The sequence below is a fragment of the Onychostoma macrolepis genome, chromosome 07 (genome assembly GCF_012432095.1).
Source record: "Onychostoma macrolepis isolate SWU-2019 chromosome 07, ASM1243209v1, whole genome shotgun sequence".
NCBI lineage: Eukaryota > Metazoa > Chordata > Actinopteri > Cypriniformes > Cyprinidae > Onychostoma > Onychostoma macrolepis.
This window is the reverse complement of record NC_081161.1, coordinates 14,451,708-14,464,526: the sequence shown is the minus strand read 5'-3', so window position 1 is coordinate 14,464,526 and position 12,819 is coordinate 14,451,708. Positions and strand designations below refer to the sequence as shown.

Sequence of the window (12,819 nt, the reverse complement as noted above, 5' to 3'; positions counted from 1 at the left end):
CCAAAATTTCTGTATTCAGTACCGATACCAGTGAAAATCCACGGTTCTCTGTACCAGTTTCGGTACCAAAGCAATTCACAAAAACATGCTAATTAAAAAACACACTATTTCACACTATAAGTCAAAAAAAAAAAAAATGTACAAAAATCAATGCCATACTTTATGCTTATTTAAAATTGTGTTTCAAGTTTTTCCACAAGTAATAAAAGTATGGAAAACAGTAAACAAGTTTCACCCAAATTTAATTGGTCTTTTAATTAATGAAATTTAAACATTTTATTTTTTAACTTTAGGTTTACTATTAAAATTAAAATATGGAAGAAATATCGTATGATTATTTATTTAAAAAATGGTAACATTTTACAATAAGGTTCATTAGTTAACAACATTAGTAAACATGAACTAAGAATGAACAATACTTCTACAGCATTTATTAATCTTAGTTAATGTTAATTTCAGCATTTACTAATGCATTATTAAAGGGGTGGTTTACTGCGATTTCACTTTTTTCATTTTAAATAGTGTGTAATGTTGCTGTTGGTGCATGAACAGTATCTGCAAAGTTGCTGCGCTGAAAGTTCAACGTAAGCGGAGATATCGTCTTTTAAAAATCAGGAAGTTTAATGCCTACAAAAACGACTCATACGGGACTACAACGAGATATTTCCCGGGTTGCATACGTAAAAAACCCATACATTTGCATCAACCCCTCCCTCCGGAACATGCAAAAGAGGGGGCAAGGCCATGTTCTGCGGCTTTGTCGAAGAGGAAGAGTTATAGTGGAGAGTTATAGCCATCCCGTCAAAACGGTGTTATTTTCACCCAGCTGTCAGGTCTTCTGTGTTCGGGCTTCCTACGGACGCTGTAGTTCGTCAACAATGGTTAAAATTTATGTTTGATTATGTTCCTGACAATTACAATCCTAATTTAGCTCTCTGTGCTGCGCATTTTACGGAAGACAGTTCAATGCCGTATTCACACAGAAACTATTACTAAAACATGGAGCAGTTCCAACTTTAAAACCAGAGGCAGCAGTTGTTGGGCCACAACCTGTAAGTAAGATTTCATAATTTTAAATGTATTTGCATGTATAATTTCAGACGTAATGTTTTAGTTTTATCAAGGACATAAACAAATGCCAACGCTGGCTTTAGTAGCCAGTTAGTTAAATGATGTTTCGTGTGTCTATGACAAACGCGTACAAACATTTTGGACGCGAATGTGTAATTATGTACTAATTTTGTAAATGTATTTTCCATGTATACTTTATGACGTAATTTTTCGATTTGATCAAGAACGTAAACACAAGCCAACGCTGTTTGGTTTTAGTAGCCAGTTAGTTCGATGCTATTTTGTGTATAAGACAAACGTCTATGAACTTCAAAAATGATATGTAATCACAACAGCAAACTTCCATTCAGAAACTTTTTGTAAGAGCCGTGCTTGCGGAAGTTCTGCTTGACTCAAACTGGCTCAAACTGATACGGCAATATTGACACCATTATTTACATTTGACCGGAGCACATGCAGCTGTCGCCCGTGAAGGTGATGGGCGTGAAGTTTCCAGACAATGTGCAGTACGCAGTTTAGCCAATCACAACACACCGGCCCAACTAACCAATCTGAGCCCATCGCCTGTTTCTGAGGGAGTGTTTCATAGAGTCAGGAAGTCAACCGGTCGTTCAAAATGACAGAGGAGAAAGCGGCTTACAATAAAGGTGAAATATATGAAAAATAAGGCGTTTTTTAACAAACGAAACACGAAGACATGTTATATTGCACCCCATAAACACAATCAAGCAAAGAAAAAAAGCAGTAAACCACCCCTTTAAAATCACAAGTTGTCTTTGTTAACATTAGTTAATGCACTGTGAACTAACATGAATAAACAATGAACAACTGTATTTTCATTAACTAACATTAACAAAGCATGTAATAAATGCATTGTTCATTGTTCGTTCATGTAAGTTAATACATTAACTAATGTTAACAAATGACACCTTATTGTAAAGTGTTACCATATATTAAAGTTTTATGAATTTTTTAAACAACAGTAGTAGTAGTAGTAGAATCACATACATTCTACTAAATAGTAGCCTAATATTTTTTTGTGTGTATATAATATGACGCTGGTTTTACTCAAATGAAACGGTAAAATGCTCGTGAAGTGACTCTCAGAGCAGTTCTGGAGATGTCGTTTATGTATTTATGTCCTCATTTAGACGGCAGACGCTGAAATCACCTCGACAGTGTATGTAAACCATTCATTCATTCATTCACACTGAGACTCGCAGAACATGCGGGATTCATATTTGAATCGACTTTTGCGGCTTAATATTTATACATACTTGTCCATATCGCGATTTGATTTAAGTGTAATGACCTACTTTGACAAATTTCATGATATTCCGTGTTAAACTGTAAATTCCGTTTTTTAAACTAGATTCTGAACTGGATTAAACGCGATTCCGTCCACGTTTTCTGCATTGCGGAAATCATAGGGCCGTACGCATCAAGAACTGGGTTGACCGGGTACTCGTACCACCGGTACTTAAAAAAACCTGGTACCATGACGTTTTCATTTTTTTTAGTACCGACTTGGTATCGAAGTACCGAGTCTAAACATTTTAATTAAAATTTTTTATTTTTTTGTTAGTTGTTGTTGTTGTTACAAAGTACATCTAAATAGCTTACTGCAAAATCAGCACTATTTTTTTTCATCTGCCTTGATGTAGTGACTACTGACTTTTTCTAAATTAATACAAAAAAGCACATTTAAATTAACATTTACCTGAAGATACATTAATACCATTATAAAACTATGAAATCTTAAACATGAAAATGGTGCTTTGCTTGGTTGTTTCAACAGCAAAGCAAGTTATTTGAAGAACAAAGAAACATTTGAAGAGCATAGAAACACATAGAACAAGTGACAAGTCTATTAGTTTGCATATTTTCAGTATTTTCTACATTTATATTGTCAGCAAAGATTTTGTGAGAGTATTAATATTTGATGTATCATCCAGCCCTATTAATAAGCAATATATATATATATTTTTTTTTAAAGCATTTACTAATCTTTGTTAATGTTAATAAAAATATAGTTGTTCATTATTTATGTTAGTTCGCAATTTATTAATTAACAGATGCAAAGTCTGAAAAAAACCATTAGTAAAGTCATGCTATGGAAGTTTTGTTCAGTGATAGTTATTTTTAACTAATGGAGGTAAATCATTTTAATTTATATTTTATTTGCGGTTAACTTTGTGTATCTTTAAAAAAATAAAAAATAAAAAAAATTGATTGCACATCATTATGTTAATAGACCTTTTCTTTTCTACGATGTTGTCACTGGGTATGTCTGTGCATTAAGTGTCAAGTGAATTTTTGGATTTTTATTAAAGGTTGCAACACACCAGTGCTTTTAGACATGCATGTAGTAATACAAATATTGGATTGAATTCTCCATTCCTCATCACTAACAAAAGAAAACAAACTTGAGATACACTCAAGTCCCTTACAGTCCCTTATATGGCGCTTTTCCACTGCATGGTACAGAACGGTACTCACTTTTGGGGGGTTTTCCACTGGGTAGAGTACCTGGTAGATTTTTCAATACCTCCTCGACTGAGGTTCCAAACGAGCCGTACCCTTACCAAAATGTTACATGTAAACCCTGCTGATCACTGATTGGCCGGAGAGAATTGTCACTACCTGTGTCATTGATCTTACGACACGAGACACTAGACCCGCTAGATTTAAATCAGCACAGCCAGCGTTCATTTTTTTTGAACGAACACGACTGTTTTTTTTTTTTTTTAACAACCAAAAAAATTGCTGTTTCGTGGTCTGTTGAGGAAGTATAGACATTCCTCACTGATAGCCAAGGAGCGGATCCAGCGAGAGCTTGATGGGGCTATGTGTATAATCCCGCCCACTAGTGTTGTCACGATACTGGAATTTCTAACTTCGATACGATACCTTGAAAAATATCGATATTCGATACCACGGAGAAAACAACTGCCACAATATTAAGGTAATTTTTATTTTATTTTTTAATTTAAAGATAAATATAACAAGTCTAGAACATGACAATGAAGTATATTTTATATGAACAAAAATGTCTTGAGGTAGTGCACTTGTTCAAAAGCCTCTCAGATTGCCATACATTCAAAAACCAATAAAGTGCAAGTAAAAAAAAAAAAGTGCAATCTTTTGTATTTCCAAGTAAAATCAAATCCAATCACAATATCAACAAAATATACTTAAACTTTAAGCAAAAACAAAATCAGTGCAATCTTATGCATCAAGTAACAAATTAGTAAACAAAATAATTAAATGGAATCTGTTACTGCAATTATATGCAGATTTTCTCTACAGAGGTGAGTGAAATTGACACCCATTACTGTATCCTAAAGTTATTTTGCAACTTTCAGATTTTGAGCTAGGAACACCAGCATGTCAACGTGCACCTCTGTAAGTCGTGCCCTTCTTGCATTGCAAATGAGCCCTGATGTACTAAATACACACTCTGAAGCTGAACTTGAAGCAAAGATGCACAGATACTTCTTAGCAAACTGGGCAAGGTGAGGTAAAGTTGTCTCATGTGTCCTCCACCATGTGAGTGGGTCCTCTTCTGCACTGATTTCAGGCATCTTTTCATATACTGAGAACTCATTTTTGAGTTCCGTTTCTGCACCCTCACCTTCTTCTCTGGATGATGAACCCTCTCCATGTTCACTCTTTTTTCCCCCCTGTATGCTTGTTAACAGTCTCTTCAGATCTGATTTAGTTTTTTTTGCTGGTTGCTGCTTGTCATCTGGAGATGATGTTTGCTGACTTTGGCCCCCTGCTTCTAGCAAATTGACACTGACCATAAGATTTTGTTTAACCTCCTCTCTTAAGGTTACAAAACTGTCCTTGAACCTTGGGTCAAGAAATGTGGCTGTGTTTAATATCAGCTGCAGATGTGTGTTCTCATATCTCTGTCTGAGAGCTTCTTTGATGTTGTCTTTAAGTTGACGTTTTAGGTTGTTGTCACCTTCCTCAACTGTCAAAGTAGAGAAAATCTTCCAACTCAGAGGCAGGACTGCAGAGAGAGTGGTGTGTTTTTCACCACTAAGGGCATCCGTGAAAGAGCTGACAGGGCTCAATACCTCTTTTACAGTCTCAAGAACTGTAATATCTGAATCTTTGGGCATGAGGTGCCATTTCTTCCGATCATCAGCTAGAACTGAACAGACAGCTTGCTGCTGTTCTAGAAATCTCTCCACCATTTTATAAGCTGAGTCCCAGCGTGTGGGCTCATCATGGATCATTCTGTGTTCAGGCAGTTGCAAATCTTTTTGTTTTTTCTTCAGCTGTCGCAACATCTTCGGTGACCTGCTGAAGGCAGACACTGTCTTTCTCAACCTCGACAGTGATCCAGACACACGGTCTATATACAGGCCCTTGTTAATGGCTAGGTGCAAGTTATGCCCAAAGCAGGGGACCCATGTGAGGTCTTGCTGAAATGCTTTCTTGTTTGCTGAAGCATTATCAGTGGTGATACCAGCCATGCATGACGTCCAGCTTCCATGTTTCTTGTATCATCTCTTCCAATGCTTCCCTCAAGCAGCCCAAACACCAGCTCTGCTTGTCCACAGATCAGTGGTGCATGAAAAAATGGTTTTCCTTCCAAGATGGTTCATGGCTATTTCTTTCGTTTCATTATATAGGGCTGGGATTTCGGTGTGCATGAAAAAGTTCCGTGAAGGAAGGGCATACCTGTTGTTCAAATGTTCAAGAAGTTGTTTGAAGCCAGGTTTCTCAACAGTATACACAGGAACCTGATCCATGCATATGTACACTGCTACAGCCCTGTTCAGCTTTTTAGCTTCATTTGAGTTTGCTTCATACTTTCTTTGCTGTTCAAATACAGCTGGTAGTGTAGGTTGTGAGTGTGTTGTTTTTGTTGCAGGTCGAGTCTCATCATCTTTCTGGTGCTACAAGAGAAAGCCAAACTTTAATAAACATTTTTTTTTATTTTTAGGCCACACTTTTAAAATGAACTGAACTATCTAACTAATCTTAGAACTTAAGTTAATGGTAATAGATATTTGTTAACATTAGTTAACATGAATAAACAATGAAAAATACTTCCAAAACATTTATTCATCTTAGTTAAAAGTTAATTTAAACTAACATTTACTAATACATGTACTAATTAAAATCCAAAGTTCTATCTGTTAATATTTTTTCATTGGACCAGAGCTAACATGATCCGTTGTATTTTTATTACCAACTGTTATCAAAGATTAAAATATACTGTAACAAATGCATTGCTTATCATTCATAAATGCTGGTTAATACATTAAAATTATTTGCTGAACAGATTTTAATGCCAGATTCACATATAATCACAGATCCACGCACGCTTCACACGTGAAAACAATGCTCACTGGATCGACATGAAGACAAATTGCAGAATTTAAGTAACAATTTTTTGAATAAAGTTAAATAAGCACAAGTTAATTTACATTTGACCACAGTTAAAGTATTTACTTGTCTAAGATTCCTCAGTCAGATTAAAAAAAAATATTAGCTGATTATATTGCTGACTCATATCAGCAACAATCCTAGGCCATCTTGGTTAATGTTTCTGTAATGTTAAAATGAGAACAGTTACCAACCTCTCGAAATTCTTTATTTAGATCCGGGTGTCTGTCTTCAGGTGCTTTGCTAAATTAGAGGTGTTAGCGCCTTTTGTTAGCACTGCTCTGTAGCAAATGCGAATGAGACAAGAGAGGCACTGCGGTCACGTGTGGTGTTTGTCAACGCGCCGTTGGAGAGAAGTGAAAGTGACAGCTCGGCTAGTATCGGTGTATCCGATACTTCGGGAAATTAGTATTGGTACCGTTCAGATATTTCAGTATTGATATTTATCGAAATATCGATATTTTTGACAACACTACCGCCCACTCTAAAGTGGTACTAAACTGCAGTGGAAATGCGAGCCGAGCCGAGTCGTACCATGCAGTGGAAAAACACCAGTAGTGTTGTCAAAAGTGCTGTGATACCATACAGTACTGAAATTTTAAAAACATCCATTTCCCACTATCACAGTCATATCTGTTGAGCGCTTGAACACAATGACCAATCAGTGCTTTTTAAGAATCTGCTCAACAGCACTCAAATGTTAGCGGAAAAATGGGCATTTTTAAAATGTCAGTACCGAACAGATTTTGCAGTCGGTACTTTTGACAACACTAGTCCCTTATTTCAAATTGCCCAGAGAAGTAAAGTTTGATTGCACAGTATTGAATTGAATCAAGTTCCATGATGCTGGGAGACATGTTCTGTGTAAGAACTCACAGAACCTACCAAGCATATAGATCCAGTGCAAATTATAAGCCCAAGTATCCTTTTTGAGACGATTTTTAGAATTAAATAACAATGTGGTCAAAGAAAAAATTATCCAAGGTAATGGTGTCTTGTAATTAGTAATACATTTGGATAAAAGTAGATCATAGATGCTGAAAAACAATGGCAAAACCATCTATATTTACAATCTGCTGCACTTCTACTTCTAAAAGTGCACTACTGTTATTCTCAGCTTTATTTTAGAGATAACTACAGTAGGAGGCTTATGACTGGAACTAAGGGGTCTCTGCCCCTTTCATTTCCCCCATGATTTGAACATGGTTTATGGCTTTGCTATAGTTACACCACCCCAGGTGTGTCTAACCCTTTTTTTCATGCGCTCAGCACGTCACAGCCATTGGATCTATGTGGAGATTTTTTATATGCAGTGTAATGAATGTTCTTGTCATAGACTGATCACTGTTAGCTGTGGGACTGGCAGGGTTTTGATAGAGGCCACTAGGCCGTATGCTGGGATATAGCAGAGTGTGTTGGCCCCACAGTGAGTGTGGGAGGGCTGCCTATAGTGAGCGCAGATGAGTGTGGGCAACATCAACACACAGCCCAGCATAATGCTCCAGCACTCACTGCAGAGTGATGATACATTTTGATTCTAGTTAATTTCCTCTAGCTTTTACTGTGCTTTACAAGATGTCACAACATTGCTCAGCATGTGGTTGTAAAAACAGCTGAAATGTAACATTTCTTAAGAAATTGGCTAAACTTTCACAGGTAAGAATGTGCTGGTTTGTGTTTTTAATACGCATTAACTCAGTATTACAGATTTTTAAATAAGTACTACATGTTGTGACTTTTAAATGTTGTGTTTGCTAATGGTTTCGTGTTGTTGTATTCTGTTAGTTTAGCAAAATCATCTTCTTTAAGTCTACTGCAGATGTAGATATTAATATATGTATATAACTTAGGAATGCTCATTTCGGTTAATTTTCCTGACCGACAACCGCTGCTTGTTATCCGAACAATAACCGTTAACTGATAAAATTATAATAATAAATTATTATTAAATGAATGAATGAATAAATGAAGCATTTATATAGTGCTTTATTGTGTATTGCTATACACCCAAAGCACTTTACAATCATATAGGGGGTCTCTCCTCAACCACCACCGGTGTGCAGCATCCACCTGGATGATGCGACGGCAGCCACAGGACAATGGCGCCAGTGCGCTCACCACACACCAGCTACAGGTGGACAGGAGAGAGAGTGATAAAGCCAATGAAGTGGATGGGGATTATTGGGAGGCTATATTTAAGAGAAAAAAAAACAGAATAAAATAATAAATAAAAAAATATAGCTGCAAGCAGCGATGGCGGGCCCAAGCCATCAGTGCAAACGCCACCCCGGTGGCATCAGGAAAACGGTGCACAGTCAGCACATGCATTACAGTAACCCTCTGGCAGTTTATATTTGAGGGATACAGCAATGAAAGGGTTAATCCAAACCATCAAGACTGTGGAACACATAATACATAAAACTTCGGTAACACTTTTAATAAGGTTTCAGTTACTAACATTTAAATACTATATTAATTAACATGAACAATACTTATATAGCATTTATTAATGTTAGTTAATATTAAGTTCAAAACTAAAACATTAAACTTTAAAGTTTTATCTGTTAACATTAGTTAATACACTGTGAATTAACATGAACATTTTGATGAACTAACATCAACAAACATTAATAAATGCTATAAAATATATTGTTCATTGTTAGTTAATGTTAGTTAATGCATTTACTAATGTTAACAAATGAGACCTTATTATAAAGTGTTATCAAAACCTTTTTTGATTTATAAGCATTTTTTAATGATTCTATTGATCTATAAGCATTCTTAAAATATTTTTGACTGCATTACAGCTTAGTCTTCATCTGTGAGCTGAACTGTTTTACTGTTACTTTCAAACCACTTTTAAACCATCAAAAGTTTAAACAGACTCTCTCTCTCTCTCACCCACACTCAACACACACACTCACCCACCCCCCACACACACTTAGAAATACAGTGATATGAGATGTCTGATAGTTTTTTTTAATTTTCTGTTATCCATAGAGTACTGTAAATTCATTAAAACCAAGCATGTTTCCTCAGAATGACTTGTTCTCTGTAAGTAAAAAGATTTGAAGAGTTTGGTTAATGCACTTTAAAAATATAAGATAATTACTGTTTCCTTTTTTTTTACTGTTATTTTAATAAATTGCCACAGCAAAACGGTTCAAGCTATCCAAAATCCGTCCGCAATTTAAGTTCCTCAATGTTTTAAAAACATGTAGACAAAGTTTGGTGAGCATAGTATAATTCTCTTCTTAGGAGTATGCATTAATTCACAGCCATATGTTTCCAAAAATCCACATTCAAATCAAAATAGCTGACTTCCTTTTGGTTGTAGCTAATGACGGTAAATTAGAAAGTTGTCCGATTGATGAAAACAATGTATGTACCGAGTTTGGTGTCTGTAGCTAAAACTAACCCCCCAAACATTTGCCTCCTCCACGCCCTTTTATGAGCTTTTGCTAGTGTCTATCTATAATTAATACTGATGTCTGTTGAGTTTCATGAAATTCTAAGCATGTTATCAGCCTCAAAATCACCGTATAAGAATATTCAAGTTTGACACGTTACCATGGCAACAGTATTCAGATATCAATATTCCCTCAACAGTTTTACATCGGCCGTGTTTATGACATTATTCTGATGAAGTTTGAAGCAAATCGAGTAAAAATAAGATGCTGAATTAAAAGCATTTTGAAAATGACACTTCTTGCTACCAGTTGGTGGCGCTATAACTTTGACTCCTAATAGTCACGTCTATGCGATCGGCATCATACAACGAACAAACCCCTGAAGTTTGATCAAAACCAGACCATGTATGTGGATGTTATTAGTAGAGATCGACCGATATATGGATTTACCGATAATTTCCCAATATTTAAGCATTTTATCATAATCGGATATCAGTTTTGCAATATCGGATTCACCGATAAACTCCGCCATCTTGTGGGTGTTTTGAGAATTGCACGCAGGATCGCCATTGCAGCGCGTCTGAGGGGAGATGAGACAACAACAACGGCGTGCACAGGTACTTGATTTGCTGTAGTTAGTAAACTTTATTTAACATAACAGCCATTAATGCACAAATTAGATGTATTACATAAATATGATATGTAGTTTGTGCAGCTTGGCTCTAAGAAATAGAGACGAACTCACGGAGTCACGTAAAATAATCCGTCAGTCTGTACCAATAAAATCGTAACTTTGCCTGAATTAAATAATATGCAGCCTTGAAAGAGCGCATGTTGGAAATAAAAGTTCTGAATTTTCCTCTCTCTGTTGATATGCTCATCATTAGTCTCGTGAAGTCGGAGTCACGTAACGTTAGGCAATCCGTCAAGTCCTCTCCCAATAAAGATGTAACTTTAAATAATATGCGCCATGAATGAGCGCATGTTGGAAATAAAAGCGCTGAATTTAATTCTCTCTCTGTTGTTTATATGCTCATCATTAGTCTCGTGATGAGTCGCTTTCATATTGCTGTTCACTCAGCGGGTTGATGCTCAGGAAATACTTCAGCACGGCCACCGCAACTTTTAACAAGATTCACTTGTTTAAAACACCGTACATTGTATTAACATTTATTATATAACCATTATTTCGCTAATAAACATCTAAATAAATACATCTCTATAGAAATTAATTATTGTCTCCGCGAGCGATCACAGTTTGAGTAGCCTATAGTTCTGTGTTAATGCAAACCGCGCTGTCTGCAGGCATTTCATAATCTAGAACGACAAAAACATGAATAATTCTGATATAACATGCCAGTTGAGAAATGCAATAAAATACGATGTTTTGTTTATTATATTCCAATATTACAGAGAATATTATTCAGTGAATTAACATTATCCAGTGAATTATTCTTCATTATTTAGCCCAGAGGTTCTCAATTCCAGTCCTCCCGTACCCCTGCTCTGCATCTTTTGCATGTCTCTCTTTGTTAACACACCTGATTCAGATCATCAGCTCGTTATAAGTCAGCTCCGTGCATGAACTGTGTTCCGATTGACATGATACCTACACAGTGTTCTTTGCTCCCTACTCCCTGAGCAGGGAAAATCCATTGAAGTTTACTTCTCTTCGGAACATTCATTCACGGATTTGCGCTGCGCAGCGTCTTCACACACAGACGAAACTTACTAGAGAAGCGTGAAGTCACATAATATACCTCTGTAAATAAATATAATTTAAATTCATGTCTCGCACACTTCTATGCCCTTTGAATGGAACATATACGTTTGCTTCAAACTGGAATCATGGCGGAATAACCTGTGATGTCCACTTCGCAAGTTACTTAGGCCTATATGGAATTAGATTTGTGCCAAATAAAATGAATGTAATTTTTCAAGAAACGTATGAAAATATAAATTGAAACTGAATAAAATGTCTTTGAAACTAAAAAATAAATAAATTACAGGCAAAATCTTTGACCTCGTTTTAATATACTGCATGTTTTACAACTGTTTTCTCATCTTTCATTCGCTGATCTATACTTACAAATGCACTTCCAGAGTTTTCATTTACGCTTCTGAAGATTTCATTTACGCTTCTGAAGTTTTCGTTCGCCATTCTGGCACAAATCTCTCGTGGGGGCGGGGCTAACAGCGGTGTGTTCTCATTGGCTACTGAGTTTTTGATTGACAGCTTCTTGACCTGGAAGCGTCTGTTAGCGGCTTCCTGTTTCATTTTAATGATATAAAGTTAGGAGTTTTGTTTTTGAATTTTATCTGTTGCTACTACTCTGTCAACATAAGCTTTTAGGAGCATGAGAAAACGCGAGAGAAAAAGGTCATATTGAGGTTTAATTATTAAAGTACTGTAATACTGGAAATATTGTATAATGTCCAGTGTTCTCTTATTATATTTGTTTATTGCTCTTGATTCTTTTGCATTGTAGGGTCTAATTAGGTTGAGCTGTTACATTTGAAATATAATACTATCCTGTTATATATTCAGACGTCAATAAAGTCTCATTCCAACCAGACAATCAAGCTTATTTTATTACATATTCCACACAAAGAATGTTCTTGCTGCCTATTGTTTTTATCATGCTGATCATTTTGTTTAGTTATTTTATTTAGTTAACATCATCATCTAACATTTAAAATTGGAAATACATTTTTAACAATCATCAACTCTTTCAAGTGTGACTTTTATAAACCAGTTGAATGTAAATGAAAATATGAATTAATTCAAATAATTTGACATTCTTTATTGTCACTATAGCATATACACAAGTATCAAAGTGAAAGTCTTGGATGCAATTATGTTGTGAGCGGGAAGACCAGAATCCACAAAACACTAACTGCATAGTATACATAATGCACAGTATTATTATAA

The 12,819-nt window shown here is 35.8% G+C and overlaps 2 protein-coding genes across 4 annotated transcripts in view; one reads left to right on the top strand and one right to left on the bottom strand.

The window, feature by feature from the left end:
• The window catches only part of LOC131544242 (protein phosphatase 3 catalytic subunit alpha), a 270,987-nt gene that overhangs the window by 69,703 nt on the left and 188,465 nt on the right, over nucleotides 1–12,819 (top strand). The window lies entirely within an intron of this gene.
• Nucleotides 3,213–11,629, bottom strand: LOC131544243 (E3 SUMO-protein ligase ZBED1-like). The gene is made up of 2 exons (XM_058782318.1): nucleotides 11,501–11,629; nucleotides 3,213–5,984 (listed from the first exon to the last, which is right to left on the bottom strand). Exon 2 carries the CDS (start codon nucleotides 5,556–5,558, stop codon nucleotides 4,419–4,421), a length of 1,140 nt encoding a protein of 379 aa, XP_058638301.1. The 5' UTR covers nucleotides 5,559–5,984; nucleotides 11,501–11,629; the 3' UTR covers nucleotides 3,213–4,418.